Below are 20,467 nucleotides of genomic sequence, written 5' to 3'. Positions count from 1 at the left end.
GCTGTGTGTTTCTTGTTACTACTGTAACCTTCCACCAAAGAACAACCCAAAATAAATTTTCCAGCTCTTGACGATTGCAGCGGTATCATATATGTGTGTTATTTGTACCCCACAGTACAGCCCAGAAACAATAGTGCACATTTTTTTTTCACCTAAAACACACTGATACCAAAAAACAAAAAAAAAAAAACCCGACTTTGACCCAAACACTAACCCTGGCAGTGAACTAGATGAAATCTTTATCTAGTTATTTTTCTTTTTTTTTTTTTTTTGTTTAACTCCCCCCTCTATGCAAGGAGAGAGAGAGAGAAAAAAAAAAAAGGGGGGCGGGCTGTACAGTGACTGATCACTGTGATGGGCAACCAGAGGCTATCACAGCGATCATGTGACCCGGAATCGGGAGTCCTGGGTCCCGAGCGTTAGAACAGGACCCAGGGCTCTCAGTGACACCCCGGTCTTTGTGCTGGGAACACGCTCCCAGCACAAAGACAGGTACACAAATATGTGGCCCCACAGAAAAATGCCCAGTTCTGTGAGGCTGCATCTTTGTGTGACGTCAGCGTGAAGGTTAAAGTATAAAAAAAATCATGCCATCTATGAAGGGAGACTAGGGCAATTACTGCTCGGCAAAGCATGTTTTATAGCACCATCGATTTGGATGGGGATAATTTACTTGCTGCATGGGCATCTTATAGTATCTAGTGGGAATTTTGTATTTCAAGTTGCATAATTTCTCCAGTTGGTGTTCTGACAGCTGATGTGGTAGCTTTACTTTACAGTGATTCTCAGACAAGGGTAATACCCTTTTAACCACCAAATCATGACCTCCAAGAGGGTTAAGTATATGAAAACTTAAACTGTCATTTGACTTGCCAATGAAAGCATTTTGTTTATCTGTTTTAAAAGTGCAAAAGCAAAACCTGTGACTCTTGTCAAAGCTGTTCTGTAAACACTTCCTGGGTGATCTCACAATCCTTATAGGACAGCAAGTCAGTTTTTTGTGTATTGCTTTGGAGATGACTATAGTGGGATGAAGTGATTAGTTCAGCAAAAGAAAACTGTGTATGGCTGACACCACTCATTCCACAAAAATACAGTGTTCACACCTTGCAATATGATTTAGAGTGGAATGCATTCCTGGCAGCACAAGTATTTCTCTGTACTTCACGGGTCCTGAAAGGGAAAAAATTGCATAATGCGCATGTATTGCAGTGATGTACTGCATATGTTTTTTTTTTCCCTTTGTCTTGACATACAGTATGCTTTAACAGAGAATTATAAAGCTGAGTAGTTCTTTACCATTGCTCCTGCTAGGGCCTGTGGTAGTGGATAGAGTGCAGCAGCCACAGGCAGCAAAGCATTGAAAAGGGAAAAAAAAATACTTTGAAAGCTTTAACACATTTGCAGGTAACATTATTGTAGTTTAAGAACCAATGAGCTATTACTAATAAAATATCAAATGAACAAGCAAAAAAAATAATTTTTTTCAGTTTTATTAAAAATAACCACTACATGGTGTTTAAATTACATTTTATCAACTGGGGTAATTCCCAAAAGTCTCATTCCATTAGCCAAAACTACATGTATACTGTTGAAAAAGAGAAGCCGAGCCTGTGGAAGGAAAAAAACACAAAAATTATAGCAAATTTGTGTACATAAAAAAACAGAAACAGTTGTAAAATGACTAAACAAATGCACCCCTTGGAATTTTTTTTCTGGCAGTTTTGGGTAAACCATAAAAAAGTTAGACCGTCTGAGAAGTTTTCGTTATTGTGTTCCCCTATCTTACATGGGATCTTTAAAAAACATAACTTTTTCCTGTGCTGCCAAGCAATTAAAAATGAAGCTGCCCACAGCTTGATTGAATTTTGGCCGTTCAGCAGGGACTGGCCGAGATTTGATCCATCTATGAGCAGGCTGAATGATCAACTTGGGTGCAACGATCCTGTTGGCTTCGTAGAATGCGACTTCTGCCTGCGGATATAGTCACTAGCCGTAATCATTGTGTTCTGCCAGTTGGGAAGGCTCCACGCACCCATGGTGGAAGGGAAGACAATCAATGAATCTATGGCTTGCCTTAGAAATTGTCATTTGTTTTCTGTCCCCCTTCAGCCTAGGGCTACACTGGCTATTAGTACAGCCAGTGGATCATGGATGCAATGCCAGGCTCCTACACACTCTTCCTCCAGCTCCCTGCTGGTACCATAATCAAAAGTGACAGCTCTAGCATTTAAATCTCCTTGCTACTGAAAGTTTCAATGAAGTACTGGAATTATTTTCAATAACATCACATTGCCTTCAGCATGATGTAAATAGCAGGATGTCTGAGCAGCAAAGAGACTGAATTGCCAGTGTAGCCCTAGAAGGATTCCTCTTCCTTATTTTGAAGATCTAAAAGAGTGAAGCCCTTAGGGACATGGTAATAATGTTCTAACCCCTTCCTATGGCATCCATAATTAATGAACTACAACCAAAAGGCATCCCAAACCATTTTGAACATAATTTAAATGTATTCTTTTACATTCTCCTCATAGGGGCAACCTTTTACATCTGTATTTTTAAACACAGATGAATCTATTGGAATGTTGGGTGACGAGCTGTGTAATCTCTCTCTCTAATTTATATATATATATATATATATAAAAAATCAGTGGTGTATTTAGGTTTTGTGCTGCCCTAGGCAACACAAAAATAGGCTTCGACAACGACCAACCCCATCCCCCTGCCACGGAGAGGCTGACATTGACCAACAACACCCCTACTTCCGACTCGGGAGAGCCTTCCACTACCCCCCCCCGGTGATAGAAGAAAGACACTCATCTTCAAAGCTCCAGACAGCCCTGGGAACGAAAGTGAGGCTCTACATACACCATCAAGCAGCCCACAGTCTCTCTTGGATCCCACCTGGTTCCCATGGCACGCGTGTCCCTTCTTTCATCCCTTCTTCTGAGGAGAGGTGCTGCCCCCCTGAAAAATGCTGCCATATGCAAGTGCCTTGTATTAAATATGCCCCTGTATATAATACACACACACTAGGCATATGTATGCTTAAGTCACACCAATCAGCCATAACTTTATCACCACCCACCTACTATGGAGTCGGTCCCACTTTTGCCAACAAAACAACTTGGCCTCTGTGCAGGAGCTTCCTGTAATAGAGACCGGTTACTGCTGTTCTCTCCTTGTGCAGTTATTGGTCTTGTATTCACTCCCCTCCTGTAGTTTCTGCAGGCAGCCTGTAATGGGAGGACTTGCTGAGTCTGTCCTACAGCTCAGCTCCCTACTCAGGCTGTTCACAGTACTGTGATGCGGTCACTGCTATTTTTACAAGCTACTAGCTGGGTTTTCAAAAGCATTTTGGACACACAAAGGATTTACTGTATATCATTTGTGGCTAATGAGAAATATATTTCAATTAAAGATTTTGAGCCTTGAGTTTAGCATTGAAAGTTCAGTAAATAAAAGTAATATATTAAAACTTACATGTGCCACATCTGGGCTGCTTCCTTTGACACGAAGAGAGTGATGCGCCATGTTAGCTAAATGACTAAAAAAACAAAACACATACATATATACATTAAGTAATTAAAACATAGTTTGAGGAAATGAAAGCATTATGCTGCAAAATGTATCAGCACTTCTGGAAAATTACACAAGAAAGAGTAAGGCCCCTTTCACACTAGTGGACCAATTGGGTCCGTCTTTCTGTTTTTCAGGCGGATCCATCAGTCTCCTCTATGGAGCGGTGGATGTAAACAGACGTGTTCATTTACATCCTCCTATATCCGATCCCATCCTCTAAATATACAGTAGATGGATGAGGATCCATTCCCCATCCGGCTAACGGAGTGGATCGGATGGCATTTGGATGTAAATGGACAGGCAGTCCATTTACATTCGGCCACCCATAGAGAAGAACAGATTCCCATGAGAGCAAACAGACTCCAACGCAGTCGGCCCCATGTGGAAGGGACCTAACCGAATTCTTCTACAAGCCACAATAAAAAATATTTCTGCAGAGCTTCTGTAAGTCTGTGTAGCAAATGGAAGAGTGTAGACAGACTCCCCACATGATAACTGACTGAATAGAAGCCTTTAGACTAATCAGAGAAGCTCTTTTTTTTTCTCTGTCTGGAAAACAAAAATATTTAGCCAATGGCCGTTTGGCGACTTCAAAAGCGCATCGGCATTCCGGGTGCACGCCATTTGGCGTGCACCTGCACATGCGCAGTTTGCGGTAATGCAGAGCCTCGCAGCGGCGCGATCTGTCACCCGCCGTGTACCTCGGACACGGCCGATGACAGATCTGAGTACCGGCCCCTGTTGCTGGTACCATGTGACCTGCTGTGACCAATCACAGCAGGTCACATGACAGTTGTATACAATGGATGGCTTCATTCATGCCATCCATTGTATACTAGTGCCTAGCTGTGAATGGTCACAGCTAATCACATGCACATGTCATGTGATTAGCTGTGAGCAAATCACAGCTAAGCACAAAAAAAAAAAAAACCTGAATGAATCGATTTCATTCAGGTAAATGCTTGCTTATACCAAAGTAATTCTTTGCTATAAGCAAATTGTGTAAAAAAAAAAAAAAAAAAAATACTGATCACTTCCCCAAAGTAGTACAATGTTACTATGGTAACATTGTACTACTTTGGTCATAGTAAATTATGAAAAAAAATCTTTAAAAAAAAATAAAAAAAATGTAATAAAAAATTAAAAATAATAAAAAAATAAAAAAAATTATATATATATTTTTTTTTTCATACTGTCACCAGTCAGTGTCCCTGTTCACCGCCATGCCAGTTATATGATGACGCTGTACTGCACTGGTGACAGTATGTAAAAAAAAAGTGAAAATAATTTTTTTCATTTTTAAATTTTCCGAAAAATGACAAAAAAAAATACAACTTCAAAAAACTCGCCATTCCTCTTATGAAGTACGTCGGACTGTCTACTCTGCAAAAAGGGGTCATTTGGGGGATATCTGTACTGTTCTGACATTCTTGGACCTCAAGAAATTAGATTGGCAGTCAGTACTTCAGGATTGATCAATTTTCAGATCTATACCATAGTTTGTAAACGCTATAACTTTCCTACAGACTAAATAATACATCCTAATTTGGTTTTTTTTCACCAAAGACATGTAGCAGAATACATCTCGGCCTAAATTTATGAAGAACAATTATTTATTTGTAAACTTTTATAACAGAAACAAAGAAAAACTTTTTTTTTTCAAAATTTTTGGACTTTTTTTGTTAATTTAGCAAAAAATAAAAACCCCAGCGGTGATTAAATACCACCATAAGAAAGCTCTAGTTGTGTGAAGAAAATGATAAAATTTTAGTTTGGGTACAATGTTGTATGACCGCGCAATTGTCATTCAAAGTGTGAGAGCGCTGAAACCTGAAAAATGGCCTGGGCAGGAAGGTGTAAAATTGCACGGTATTGAAACGGTTAATGTTCCCATTTGTGCTTCAATAGCATGAGTTTTTTTACCTTGCCATATACAAATAGGTATATACAAGTCTAGCAGATCTAATTTTAATAACCAAATATAAAAACTAGTAAAAAGTGGGGTAGAACTAGGAAGCATTTACAATATGAAATGTGCCTCTTGAGAGTTGTTGGTGAAATCTTTGCAGCTTCTCTCTGCTACTGATGTCCTCCATTGTTCATAGGGCAGCCCATTACAATGCAACTGCCACTCATGCGTGATGGAGTTGCAGTATTATGGAACTAGCCTCTGCTCTTTGACATCGACCAGATGCTGGGAATGTACAAAGAGAAAGGGTTTTGGCATATAGAAAGTCTCCTGCCAAAAAACAGACAGTATATCTGATTTTATTTTTCAGGATAATTTCACTTTAAACTTCATGTTCATTTTGTACTGGTTACAGGATTGTGCTTAACCCCTTCAAGTCCAGACACTTTTACCCCCTTCCTGTCCAGGCCAATTTTCAGCTTTCAGTGCTATCACACTTTGAATGACAATTGCTCATTTTTTTGAGACAGATAAAGCTTTATTTTGGTGGTATTTATTCACCACTGTGATTTTTATTTTTTTGCTATGTAAATGAAAATGTCCAAAAATTTTGAAAAAATGTTTTTCTTAAAAAAATTTGCAAACAAATAGTATTTCATCATAAATATTTGCCAAAATGTATTCCGTTATCTTTTTAGTAAAAAAAAAAAAACCCAAATTAGTTTATAACCTAAAATTATAATGTTTAAACATTTTTTTTAATTGTTTTTTTTTTTTTTTTTTTACATACTGTCACCGTAGCAGTACAGTGTCACGGTGACACTATACTACTTGTGAGGGTTATGAAGATTTTTTTTTTTTTACACCGATTGCTTTTACACCCATAAAGGCTGTAAAAACAATAATTTCTCCGTCTCTCTGGCTGCATTCTTGCAGCCATTGAGAACTACTGTGTTAGCTGTGATTGGTCACAGCTTGTCACATGGTACAAGGCTGTTGTGAATAGCCTTGTACCATGTGACCTGTGTGATCATTCACAGATTTCACACGTAGTAAGCAGTGATGTCAGAAATGACATCTGGCTTACTACTCTGCATGTGATCACTGATTAGCCAATCAGTGATCACATGATCGGGACCTCGCACAGAGGTCCCGTCCGACAATCGGTGTTCCACTGTGTCCGGAGGACACAGCGGGCACTGGATCGTGGTGCTGTGCGCTCCCAGGGAGCGCGCACAAGCATAGTGCAGGGAGGCAGTTTATAAACAGCCACCAGACCCTGCACTGCCACCGTCCGGCCATTTATATACATGGACCGGACGGGAAGTGGTTAAGATCATTTTTGCTGTGACTAATGTGCATTACAGCTTTTGATTATCAGAAGCAAACTGTAAGCATCAGGTATACATAAGCATGCATTCACAATACCTCACAGGACGGCACAACTGGAGAATGTTTACTTGTGTATAAGGCTGCTTTCACAGTGATGTGTTTTTACAATGCTAAAAATGCAACAAAAAAAAGCAATCCCTTTAAATCCTATGGGACTTTTCACACCACTGCGCTGTGGGTTCAGTGTATTTTGAAAAGTCCTGCTTGCTGCATCTTTGGTGCAGTTTTGAAAACCGCACCAAAAACACAGGTTCTCATTGAAATGAATAGAAAAAGAGTAAAAAAAAAATGCACTTTCGTTGCATTTGGGTGAGTTTTTTTTGAGTCACATGTCCAAGTTTTGCACGCTAGGTAAAAGACACCCAGAATAAACAGCAAAAACATGTGTTTTTGCGTTGGAGCAGCGTGAAAAGGGCCTCAGTTCTAAATGAGGTTTGTAATGACAGAAACTAATGTCATGGCAAGATGCTTACAGATTTGCAGCCACAAAACTGTTGAATCATACTAAATACTTGCATGATTTGCAGTATGTGTGAATGTCATCATGAACATCTGATAAAGTTGTATTAACTTTAATCTTGCATCTTTAGGATTCCCATATTATCCACTATTGATTTCCTAATTCCAGCTTTACTTAGCATAGTCCTTTCTATTGGGACTTCTCTATTATTCCAAGGTTTGTTGAACATGTGGAAAAAAAAAAAAAACTGGGAATGAAACCTATAACAATCCAGGTTGAGCTTTTAGTATTTTCTCTACTTTGGCTTAAAATACAACCCGTTGTATTTGTAATTTTTCTATATTATTGTGCAAGTGTTTTTTATTTTAGTAGATTAGAACCTGATTATTGATATTTTGTTTCTATGTCTATTCTGTTTTACTTTGAAGTGCTTGTATAAAACATAATAGAAACATGGTAAAAATGTTATGCTTCAGGAGGGGCTGGATCCAGACCCTTTCTGCTTATCGACAGTAATTAGTCACCTAAAATGTTGTTCTACTGCTCTTAAGAAGTCTATTACTGCAGGGGCATTGACATTACAGACGTCACTGGAATTTCCCATATTACTAAAATGCAGAAACTTTCCGTGTGCTGGCTTTTCCACAATGAAAAAATTCAGTTCTGTCGCTGCACTTAAGTTACTGGGAGTGTCCTCTTAAAGAAAACTGTGCAGGAAGGCTCACTCTGCTCTGGCATATAGGTAAAGAGTATACAAAGAAGCATTATGGTTGTTTACTGTATAATTACCCTAGGCCCATGAGGTAAGAAACCAAGTATCGTGGCTGAAGCTCCTTCAGTGTCTTGTGAATTACTTCATCATACCTATGTAACAAGAACTTGCTTAAAAAACACTAACACACAAAGGAAAATCTGAGAATGTTCAAATAATTGCACCCTTACACAAAAATACATTTGCATATTTCGTAAAAGTTTGGGATTTTTTTCCCCCATATACTTAAAAAAATATATAGGCTAATTAGCATTATTCCACTACATCATGACAAAAAAGTTTCTAAGTAGGGTTTGTGAATAAAACTACTTAAAAGGCAATTACACAGGAGTGCTTGAGAAATGTATTGATATACAACAGCTAAACAAGTTTGTAATGTTAATACTCCTTTGTAAGTAATCATAATCAGTTAGTTCCATATATATTTAGACACAGGCACATTTTTTTTTTTTTTCAGGTATTTTCCAAAACATATTCAAGCCATAGTTATATAATGGATATGGGCTAAGAGTGCACACTCTCAGGTTTAATTTGAGGGTATGTACATCCAAATTGGAGGAAGGGTTTAGGAATTATAGCTCTTAAGAGTAGCCATCCCCCCTTTTTCAAGGGACCAAAAGTAATTTGATAACTGAATCGAAAGCTGTTTCATGGCCAGGTGTGGGCTACTCCTTCGTTATTTCTTCATCAATTAAGTAGGTAAAAAGGTCTAGAGTTGATTCTAAGTGTGGTATTTGCATTTGGAATCTATTGCTGTGAACCTACATCATGCGTTCAAAGGAGTTGTCCATGCAAATGAAACAGACCATTGTGAGGCTTCAAAAACCAAAACAAATCCATCAGAGAGATAGCAGCAACATTAGGAGTGGCCAAATCAACAGTTTGGTACATTCTGAGGAAAAAAGAATGCACTGGTGAGCTCAGCAACACAAGAAGGCATGGACATCCACGGAAGACAACAGTGGTTGATGATCGCAGGATCCTCGCTATGGTAAAGAAAAACCCATTTACAACATCCAGACAAGTGAAGGACACTTTCCAGAAGGTGGGCGTATCATTGTCAAAGTATACAATCAAGAGAAGACTTCACAAGAACAAAATACAGAGGGTTCACCACAAGTTGCAAACCATTCATAACCCTGAAGAATAGAAAAGCCAGATTAGACTTTGCCAAAAAACATGTAAAAAAGCCAGACCAATTCTGGAAAAGCATTCTTTGGATGGATGGAAAAAAGATTAATCTGTACCAGAATGATGGGAAGAAAAAAAAGTGTGGAGAAGTCTTGGAACAGCTCATGATCCAAAGCACATAACATCATCTGTAAAACATGGTGGAGGCAGTGTGATGGCATGGGCATGGGCATGCCGGATGAATTCTGCAGTGTTTAGAGATATACTGTCAGCCCAGATTAAGCCAAATGCAGCAAAATTGATTGGACGGTGCTTCACAGTACAGATGGACAAAGATCCAAAACACACTGCAAAAGCAACCTAGGAGCTGTTGAAGGAAAAGAAGTGGAATATTATGCAATGGCCGAGTCAATCACCTGATCTCAACCCAATTGAGCATGCATTTCACTTTCTGAAGGCAAAACTAAAGGCAGAAAGACCCACAAACAAAGAACAACAGAAGACAGCTGCAAAATATTAAAAAACGCAGTTATTTACCTGTTAACTGTATTTCCAGGAATCTTCTAGGACAGCTCACTTGAGAGATAGGGCTCCTCCCAGGAAACACCCGCTCCACCTTTTTTCCCCTTTTATAGGCGTCCTCTCTCCCATTGCCCCCAGTATAAGAATATGACCGAAGGCCTAGGAGAAAACAAAGAAGAAAACCGGTAATAAAGACATCCCCCATAGGTTCGCAACATACCTGCACATAATTGTGTGATCAAACAGTAATCGGGGGGGAGTTACGCTGTCCTAGAAGATTCCTGGAAATACAGTTAACAGGTAAATAACTGCGTTTTCCCGAGTCATCTTCTAGGACAGCTCACTTGAGAGGAGTAGAATAGAAATACGTACATTAGGGCGGGCACCCTGCTTGTAGGACCTTCCTGCCAAATGCCTGGTCCTTGCTGCCGATCAGATCCAGCCTGTAATGCTTAGTGAAGGTGGCGAAACTGGACCACGTTGCGGCTCTGCAGATCTGTCCGGGGGAGGCCCCCCCTTTTTCCGCCCAGGAGGCCGCAGTGGCCCTCGTGGAGTGGGCTTTTAGGCCGGGCGGTGGTGACAGGCCTGCCGACTTGTAACCTTCCGAAACTGCCTCCCTGATCCATCTGGCGATGGTGCCCTTGGAGGCACCGTCCCCCTTCCTTGGCCCCTGGAATAGGACGAAAAGCCGGGACGAGTGTCTCCATGTCTTCGTGCGTTCGATGTACGTGATCAAACACCGTCGAACGTCTAACCTGCTATAGTCTTCCGTGCTGCCCGGATCGGCCTCCAGGGAAGGTATTACTATTTCCTGAGATCTATGGAAGTGTGACGCGACCTTAGGTAGGAAGGCCGCGTCCGTGCGGAGGATGATCCTATCCAAGAAGATGGTGCAGTACGGCTCGATCACTGAAAGGGCATGCAACTCGCTGACCCTGCGGGCAGAAACTAGTGCCGTGAGGAGGATGGTTTTAAGCGTCAAAAACCTGAGCGAACACTCATCCAGCGGTTCGAAGGGCCCCCGCTGAAAGCTCTTCAGGACTGTGCCCAGGTCCCATGTTGGCAGTTTTGGCCAGGACGGGGCACGGCGCCTGGAGATAGCCTTCAGGAATCTGATTACCAAGGGGTCTGCCGCCAACCTCAGCTCGAGAAAGTTCGACAGAGCCGCTACCTGTACTTTGAGGGTATTGGCGGCCAGATTCTTATCCGCACCTGCTTGAAGGAATTCAAGAACGGCATGCAAAATGGGCGTGCCCGGTGCTGCGTTTCTGACCTTCCAGGCGGAAAACTTCTTCCAGACCTTGTCGTACAAGGCGTTCGTCGACCTCTTCCGGCCCTCCAAGAGGGTGGCGACCACTCTTGCCGACAGCCCCATTTCCGCTAGCCGGTCCCGCTCAGAAGCCACGCCGCTAAGGACAGCCTTTCTGGATGAGGATGCATCACCCTCCCCTGGGTGAGTAAATCGCGTGTGGGTGGCATCATCCAAGGGTCCGCTAAACTGAGCTCCTTCAACCGGGAGAACCAAGATCTCTTGGGCCAGAATGGTGCGATCAGAACAACTGTGGTTTGAGACAACTGGATCTTCTGTATCACCTGCGGCAGTAGTCTGAATGGAGGGAAGGCATAAAGGAGGTCTCCTTCCCACTGCTGGGCTAGCGCATCTATCCCCTCGCTTTTGGGGTCCCTCTGCAGGCAGAAGTACCTTTCCCGCTTTGTGTTCTGGCCGTTGGCAAATAGATCGATAGAGGGGGAGCCCCACCTGGCGCAAATCTGATCGAACGCTGACTGGCTGAGGCACCATTCTGTCTGGCTGACCTCTCTTCGGCTCAGCTGATCCGCCAATTGGTTCAGGTCCCCTTTCAGATGTACTGCCGTGATGAACTCCAGGTTTTCCTCCGCCCAGCTCAGGAGGGATCCGGCCAACTCCATCAGCCTTGGGGACCTTGTGCCTCCCTGCCTGTTCAAATATGCCACTGCAGTGGTATTGTCGGAGAGAACCTGGACACCTCTCCCCCTTATCTTTTCCTGAAAGGTCGTAAGTGCCTTGAAAACTGCCAACAGCTCCCTGTAATTTGACGACCTGCTGGAGTCCACTGCACCCCACGTGCCCTGGGCGAGGCCGTCTTCCATATGGGCACCCCAACCAGTCATGCTTGCATCCGTGGTGATCCGCACTGGGCTGGCCAGCCTCCAACTTCTTCCCCGTTCCAAAGTGAGAGTGCTTCCCCACCACTTTAGCGACTCCTTCACTTCCTGCGTGATGCGGATCCTGGAATTCAGACCTGCTCGGCTGCCGTCCCAGTGGGAAAGGGTGTGATTTTGCAGAACCCTGGAGTGAAGTTGCGCCCATTGCACCCCTGGTATTGCCGCTGTCATCCGCCCGATTATTCTCATCGCGGTCCTGACCGTGCAGGTCGACATCCTCCTGAGGGCCTTTGTGTCCTGCCGCAGGTTGCGGGCTTTTTCTGATGTGAGGTATGACCGGGCCTGTGCGGAGTCCAGGACGTACCCCAAGTACGTAATCCTCTTGGAGGGGGTTAGCTGCGACTTCTCCTTGTTGATAAGCCACCCCAAACTTTCCAGAAAAGATATCGTACGTTCGATGTGCGTTCTCAGGCCACCTTCTGTGCCCGCAAATAAAAGCAGGTCGTCCAAATAGGGGATGATGTTTATCCCTTCCAGTCTCAAAACTCTTAAAGGCTCCGCTAGAATCTTGGTGAAGATCCTCGGGGCCGACGACAGGCCGAAGGGGAGTGTGTTGAACTGAAATAGCACCGGACCCATTTCGCCTTCCAGCGCAAACCTCAGGAATCTCCTGGAGTCTTCTCTTATCGGGACATGCAGGTATGCATCTTGCAGATCTATCGAGGCCATGAACACCCCAGGTGAAAGGAGATCCTTCACCGTGTATATGGACTCCATACGGAATTTGCTGGGCCTCACGAACTCGTTCACCTTCCGCAGATTCAATATCATCCTGTAAGCACCTGACGGTTTTTTCCTTAGGAAGAAATGGGAGAAGAATCCACTTCCCCTTTCCTCTTCTCTCAACTGGCAGATAACATTCTGACTGAGCATATCTTGTAGGAGGTCCACCAACGCATCCGCCATGGCCCTGTCCTTTGGCAGGGGTGTTGCAAAGAATCTCTGAGGGGGGGCCCTTGTGAACTCTATTCTGTACCCCCTGTGGATGGCCTCCAGAATGTAGGTGTTCTGGGTTATCCTTAGCCATTGTGCGTGGAAACGCCCCAGCCTCGCTCCCACCTGGCCTCTCCAGTCACTTCTGCTGGGTTTTGGGTCTATTCTGGCTGGGGTTGAAAAGGAAACCTCCCCTGCCTCTCGGCTCGTTCCTGCCTCTTCTCGCGCCCCAGCCTGGGCGCTGGGTTTGGAACCTAGCTTCCCTTGACGTGTATCGCCTGGATGGGCGAAACCCCTTCCGTCCGACCTGCCTGCTGGGGACCGGGAAGCTCTTTTTCCTGTCTGCCGACCTTTCCAGGACTGAATTCAGCTCCGGGCCGAAAAGGAGTTTTCCTTCAAACGGCAGGCCACAGAGTTTAGACTTGGAGGCCAGATCCCCCTGCCAAGATTTCAGCCAGATAGCCCTCCGCGCCGAGTTTATGAGCGCCGTAGATCTAGCAGAGAGTCTGATGGTCTCTGCTGATGCGTCCGCGATGAAGGCTACCGCTTTCTCCAGCACCGGAAGGGACTTCAGAATCTCCTCCCCCGGGGTGCCTTGTTCCAGATGCGAACGGAGCTGCCCCAACCACACATCCAGGGTTCTGGACACGCAGGTTGTTGCCACTGCAGGCTTAAAATTTACTGCGGATGCTTCCCATGCCCTCTTCAGGAAAGCATCTGCTTTCCGATCCATTGGGTCCTTTAGGGACCCACCGTCTTCAAAGGACAGATCCGTGTCCTTCGAGATCCTCGAGAGAGGGGCGTCTGGCTTTGGGCAAGTCTCCCAAACCGAGGCATCTTCCTCCTTAAAGGGGAAACGTCTCTTGAGGTTCTTGGGAAGGAAAGCTTTCCTCTCTGGCTCTTCCCATTCCCTCCTGATCGTGGACCACAGGGCAGGGTGTACTGGGAATGTACGGCTGCTTTTTGCCTGTAGCCCTGCGTACAGTTGGTCGTGGAGAGAGAGGTCCTGTTGTTCCTCCTCCAGATCCAGGGTCTCATAGATCACCTTTAACAGGTCCTCCGTGTCTTCCACCTGAAAAAGGAACCTGTCTGCCTTTGGGCCCTGAGCCTCAATCTCACCCTCCTCCGAGTCTGAGGTGTCCGACTGTTCGGCCTCTTCCCAGTCCCTTACCGGCGCTACCTTGTCCAGCTTCCTCTTTTTCCCCCCTTGGGTGCCAGAAGTGCCCGGTTGGGGCTCATCCTGGGCCGGCCCCGGCCTCTGTTCCCTGAAGCTTTGAAATGTCTTGGACATTTCCTGTGTCATATTTTGTAGGAAATCTTTAAAAAAAGATCCAGACTCCTTCTTGATGAGCTTGTCTATGCACCCCTGGCAGAGCTGCTTCCTCCAGGAGCTCGCCAGCTTCTTCCTACAAGTGGCACACTTCTTTTTCTGCTCACAAGGAGCTTCTTTCTCCCCTCTATCCTCCTCCTGTGGGCCCATCTGGGGACAAGGAGATACATGCGTTCATGCGTCTGTAAAAACAACGCCTCCCCCCCTGTGCCACTGTGAAAGCTCCAGCCGTGGGCCTGGGGGGGGAGAGGGGGGCTGTGTGTGCGTGGGGGGCACCCAATCATCCCGGGAGGGGAGGGGAGGAGGGGGGGGGGGGGAGGGAGGGGGGGGGGGGGGGAGGAGGGGGGCAAAAACAAAAGAGAGTTGCCAAAGGCCCTTACCTTACTGCAGGCCTCCCCCGCTCCTGACAGATCTGCCTCCATGCTGCCGCAGACTCTGCCTCGGTGCGGCGGTTTTTCAGGGGCTGGTGGGCTCCGCCCCCCCCCTGCGATCCCCCCTCGCCGACCTCCCTCTCACGGCCGCCGGTGGAGAAGCGGCCGTGGCACGGGTTCCTTCCACGGTCCGCCGCCCATTTCCAAGATGGCGGCGGCCGTTCCCTGCTCCTGCGCCGGAAGTGACGACACCCGGCGCCCGGAAGTGACGCGATCGCAGCGTCCAGACCTCCGCAGCCGAGCCTCCTGGCCATGCTGCCGGGATCCCAGGAGCAGGTAAGACTTACCTGAAACCCCGCAGGGAAAGGCACCAATGCCTCGGTCGGCGGAGCGGGCTCTACCCCCCTGGAGAGCCCCGCTGGGACCATCTGGGGCCGACGCCCCCACCCTACAACGGGCATTCCCCGAGTGGAAACTGGCTGAAAGGTCCCCCCCCTCACAAGGCCCCTGCCTCGCTTGGAGGAAGGGGGGGCCTCAGCCAGGGACCCTCTGTACTCCGCCAGAGAGCCCAGATAAAAACAAAAAATGGGCGTAGCTCCTTCCTGGCCGGAGGAAACACTAAAACTGGGGGCAATGGGAGAGAGGACGCCTATAAAAGGGGAAAAAAGGTGGAGCGGGTGTTTCCTGGGAGGAGCCCTATCTCTCAAGTGAGCTGTCCTAGAAGATGACTCGGGAAATTAACATTTTATTTATGATTATATTCATTGGCCAATTACATTTGAGCCCCTGAAAATGGAGGAACTGTGTATAAAAATGGTTGCAGTTCCTAAAATCTTTACTCGATATGTATGTTCAACCCCTTGAATTAAAGCTGAAAGTCTGCATTTCAAATTCATTTGGATTGTTTCATTTTAATTTATTCTGGTGGCATACAGATCGAAAAGTATGAAAATTGTGCCTGTGTCCAAATATATATGGACCTAACTGTATGTTTTATAGTTCACATGTATAGGCACTGGTATACATTTATTGACCTCCAGTGTTAAAATAACAACGTGTACAATCCACCTATTATTGGGAAAAAATTAAAATACCTGAGAAGGTGCTGCAAAGTTGATGATACAGAGGGGTCTTGTAAACAGTTTGCATCAAACTCTTCTTCCTCTCTTGTTTCCCACAGATCCAGTAAGCTGGCAACACACAATGGGCACATTGCTGAATCTACCCAGGTCATTAGGAACACAAAGTACACACATTTATGCTACATTTGAAGCTTATATTGTGTACACATTCATCTGTCAGTTATTCACATTTCACTTTTAAAAAAAAAGGACAAGTAGTTTATTTGATTGATATTTATTACAGGTACTTGTACAGTGCTGTCAATTTACACAATGCTTTACATACACTCACCGGCCACTTTATTAGGTACACCTGTTCAGCTGTTTGGTGACACAAATTGCTAATCAGGCAATGACATGGCAGCAACTCAATGCATTTAGGCATGTAGACTTGGTGAAGATGACTCGAGCATTAGAATGAGGAAGAAAGGGGAGTCAAGTGTGTTTGAACGTGGCATGGTTGTTGGTGCCAGAAGGGCTTGTATGAGTATTTAAAAAACTGCTGATCTACTGGGATTTTCACACACAAACATCTCTAGGGTTTACAGAGAATGGTCAAAAAAAGAGAAAATTTCCAGTGAGTGGGAGTTGTGTTGATGAAAATGCCTTGTTGATGTCAGAGGAGAACGGGCAAATGGTTGCTGGCATCCTGACTTGTATCAACGGTTCAGGCTGGTGATGGTGGTGTAATGTTTTCTTGGCACTAGCAAGGTGTACCTAATAAAGTGGCTGGTGAGTGTATATTGTACATTCACATCAGTCCCCAACACTCAAGGGGCGTACAATCTAAGGTCCCTAACTCACATTCATACATACACATACTAAGACCACTTTAGACAGGAGCCAATTAACCTAGCAGCATGCCTTTGCAGGGTGGGAGGAAACTGGAGTACTCGGAGGAAACCCATGCAGGCACAGGGAGAACATGCAAACTCTGTGCAGGTAGTGCCATGGTTGGGATTTGAGCCAATGACCTTGGTGCTGCTAGGTGGAATTTCTGGTCTGGGGATATTAACCACTTAAATCCATTGCTTCAATCTCTCCCTCTCTACTGGCGCATTCCCCTCCCCCCTAAAGCACGCACACATCACCCCCATACTCAAAAAACCCTCCCTTGACCCCACGTACCTAAACAACCTTAGACCCATCTCTCTGCTGCCATTCACTTCCAAGCTCCTTGAGCGCTTAGTCTACAATCGCCTAAGCACCCACCTCACTGATAACCTCCTTGATCCACTACAGTCTGGCTTCCGTCCCCTACACTCCACCGAAACCGCCCTACTTAAAATCACTAATGACCTGCTAACCGCCAAAGCTAATGGCCACTACTCAGTCCTCCTGCTCCTCGACCTCTCCGTGGCCTTCGACTCAGTCGACCACCCCCTCCTCCTTACTAAACTGCACTCCTTTGGCATCAGGGACGCTGCTCTCCTGGTTCTCCTCCTACCTATCCCAACGCTCCTTCAGCGTTACCTATAACGCTGTCACCTCCCCCTCTCGCCCCCTCTCTGTCGGTGTCCCCCAAGGCTCTGTCCTCGGACCCCTCTCCTCTTCTCTATCTACACCTCCTCCCTTGGCCAACTGATACAGTCCCACGGCTTCAACTATCACCTCTATGCCGACGACACACAAATTTACCTCTCCAACCCTCAACTCACCCCCTCACTCTCTGCCCGCATCGCCCACCTCCTGAACGACATATCAGACTGGATGTCCCTCCATTTCCTCAAGTTAAACCTGTCCAAAACCGAGCTCCTACTTTTCCCCCCAGCCCGCGCCCCCCCATCCTCTCCATCACGACTAGCAACGCCACCATCAATCCCACCCCACACGCCAAAATCCTGGGTGTCACCATAGACTCAAACCTTTCCTTCCAACCTCATGTCCAATCACTATCAAAGTCATGCAGGCTCCACCTCCGCAACATCTCCAAGATACGTACGTTCCTCACCCCAGACACTACTAAACAACTCGTACACTCCCTCATTATCTCACGCCTGGACTACTGCAACTCCCTTCTCACTGGCCTACCCAAACAAACGCTATCCCCACTCCAGTCTATCCTGAACTCAGCGGCTAGACTCATCCACCTCACCAACCGCTCCACTTCTGCCATCCCCCTCTACCAATCCTTTCACTGGCTCCCAATTGCCCAACGCATAAAATTCAAACTACTAACTCTGACATACAAAGCCATTCACAACGCTGCACCAAACTACCTAACCGACCTGATACCCAAATACCACCCCACCCGTGTCCTTCGCTCCTCACAGGACCTCCTACTCTCCAGCTCCCTAGTCGTCTCCTCCTCCTATGCTCGACTGCAGGACTTCTCCAGGACTTCCCTCATCCTCTGGAACTCCCTACCCCAATCCATCAGACTGTCACCTACCCTCCTCACCTTCAGGCGCACCCTGAAAACCCATCTCTTCAGGAAAGCCTACCCCACCCTCACCTAACAACCGATCTCCTCCACTCCTCCTACCACTCCATCCCCCACAGCCACTTCCTCCTGTACCACTATCCCCTCCCTCCTAGATTGTACGCTCGAAAAAGCAGGGCCCTCAAACCCCTCGTGTATTGTATTGTACTGTTTTGTCTCATGTTCTGTCCCCCACGCTAATGTACAGCGCTGAGCAAACCCTTTGGTGCTATATAAACACTGTATAATAATAATTGATAGGTTACATGTTACAACTAGCCCATTGGTGTGCTTCGCCATTTCTCATTTCACCAACTGTCTGTACTTAAGCACTAACACAAAGACACTGCAAGCTGATGCAGCTAAAAATATTATTCTGTAAAAACCCCAAACCCCAGCCTAAACAGTTTATTTTAGTTCTGGAAAAGTGGGAAGTGTTAGATTCTCTGTCTGTTTATATTGCTTTCTGTGTTCTCACTTGGAAGATCCGTCCTCACGTCCTGTCCTGTAACAGAGTTTCAGAAGAAAAGGAAGGACCTCTTTCCAAGAGGTGTCACAAGCACAGTGATTCTGCCAATGTAGACACAGATGGCAACAAGAACACAGACTTATCCAGGGTTTTATATCCGTTTTGCACCTCTCTCTCAGTGGCATCCTTATTTTTCAATCCTAACCCTTGTGTCATATTAATAAAGTAGAATTATAGGCAAAACTTTTTTTTCATTTTGGATAGTAATGAGATAGTTTGGAGAGTAAGGGAGAGTTATAACCCCTGTAAGGTTTATTTTTGCCATCTTTGTCCCATTTGGGGAGATTTATCTTTACTTTCTATACCATAGCCAAACAGGAAGTGATCGGAAATCCATGCAAATTAACAGAATTTCTTAGAGACCCCCAGGTCACTACAATTAGCGTCCCCAGTGGAAGATTTACCCTCTATAACTTTTCTGGGGACAACCCAAAATTTGGGATTTTCTTTTGCTTTCACTTTCAATTATAATGGTAAACAGAACAAATAGAGAGGTTGTATCTCCCTAATGGGAGCAGAGACAGCAATTAAAATGGACAGGTATTCTAATCCATCTCCACTCTATACAAAACTAAAAATAAAGTTTTACCTTTAGCTATACTTTAAAATAAAAGTATCCATGATAGCCACAGTTAAAATAATAACTCTTCCACGTTGTATCCGCAATTAAACAAACCCCCCCCCCCCAAAAAAAAAATATCTGGAGTTGGGCTTTAGGGCAGGGGGTTTCCAAACTATTGCCCTCTAGCTGTTGAAGTACTGTTTGGAGAATGGCAACTGTCTGTGGACCAGAGGTGTGAATAAATGAAGTTTAAGTGGAAGCTGAACACTGGAAGAAACAAAAGATGCAGAGGGTGACCAGGAACACAGAAAACCCCAAGTGAACAAGAACAAAGCCAAGGAGTTAGAGATGTTGGGTGTCTACGGCATATATAAGTTTAGGGAGTGACTCAGCCAACCAAATAAAATCATATTTGGGTAGATGAATCCTTTAAATATAATCTGCAAAAAACCACAAACAAAAAAACCAAATTCCACTGATACTATTCGCTGTTACCAATATCCTCTAAAGCAGTGGTTCTTAACTTTTGAGTCATGGACCCCCTTTAAGAATCTGATAAAAGCTATGGACTGCCTCCCCAGAAATACTCATGTAAACAAAACATTGGATGCAATGAATATACTTACTTTATCTTATTTAAAGTTGATTGCCTCATACAATTATGAAATACACAAAGTTTGAATAAAATAAACAAACTGAACAAAAACCTCATGTCTTTTCGTACAAAAAGTAATGGTTACTTGTCACAAGCTGTGAGAGCTGTATAAAGAATTTAACATATTACTAAACCCACAACAGTAAAATCAGCCTGTGTATTCAGTAAATCATGCTTTTTATACTCGCTGTGGAATCTAAGGGGTTAATCCTCTGCATTGTGTAAAAAGGCCGTTTGATCCTTTCTTCTCTGTTCCTCCCCTTTTTCAAGCAACCACCTCTTTTCTCCAGACTGAACCGTAGGCATGCACATGCTGAGTTTGGTGTGTATTGCTAGAGAGGTTTTTTTTTCTTGGGAGAGTGCATGTGATTAGCAAAGGGCCAATCAGCACTGTCCAGACAGAGGCCAGGGGTCCTGCATCCTCCAAGAGGAGAATAAAAATTCCTCCTAAAAGCTATAACCAGTGCTCGGCTGGACACTGCTAGAAGTCACAAGACTGCTCAAACTGCTGATGAGAAAAGGTATTTAGCAGTTTAGATTTACTAAAATAATTGCACTTCCGTGTTCTTTG

The 20,467-nt window shown here is 45.0% G+C and overlaps 2 protein-coding genes across 2 annotated transcripts in view; both read right to left on the bottom strand.

Annotated features, from left to right (window-relative positions):
* Positions 1-1,477: 1,477 nt before the first annotated feature.
* RARS2 (arginyl-tRNA synthetase 2, mitochondrial) overlaps positions 1,478-20,467 on the bottom strand; it is an 80,305-nt gene continuing 61,315 nt past the window's right edge. The window contains exons 17-20 of the mRNA XM_089691314.1: positions 15,702-15,797; positions 8,133-8,207; positions 3,484-3,547; positions 1,478-1,611 (exon numbers count right to left, since the gene is read on the bottom strand). Of these exons, the coding sequence (XP_089547440.1) occupies positions 1,525-1,611; positions 3,484-3,547; positions 8,133-8,207; positions 15,702-15,797 (322 nt within the window). The 3' untranslated portion in view covers positions 1,478-1,524. The remainder of the gene's footprint in view (positions 1,612-3,483; positions 3,548-8,132; positions 8,208-15,701; positions 15,798-20,467) is intronic.
* Positions 13,046-15,302, bottom strand: LOC149450883 (uncharacterized). The gene has a single exon (XM_089691311.1). It carries the CDS (start codon positions 14,384-14,386, stop codon positions 13,046-13,048), a length of 1,341 nt encoding a protein of 446 aa, XP_089547437.1. The 5' UTR covers positions 14,387-15,302.

This window comes from Staurois parvus, unplaced genomic scaffold, assembly GCF_062004578.1.
Source record: "Staurois parvus isolate SC_StPar_1 unplaced genomic scaffold, SC_StPar_1.0 ptg000561l, whole genome shotgun sequence".
In the NCBI taxonomy this organism is placed as follows: Eukaryota; Metazoa; Chordata; class Amphibia; order Anura; family Ranidae; genus Staurois; species Staurois parvus.
The sequence above is the reverse complement of the archived record's forward strand: the minus strand, read 5'-3'. Positions and strand labels throughout refer to the sequence as shown.

Bases quoted from the DNA above. Each gene is read 5' to 3' on its own strand.
- LOC149450883 (XM_089691311.1), bottom strand. From the start codon at position 14,386: ATGGGCCCACAGGAGGAGGATAGAGGGGAGAAAGAAGCTCCTTGTGAG.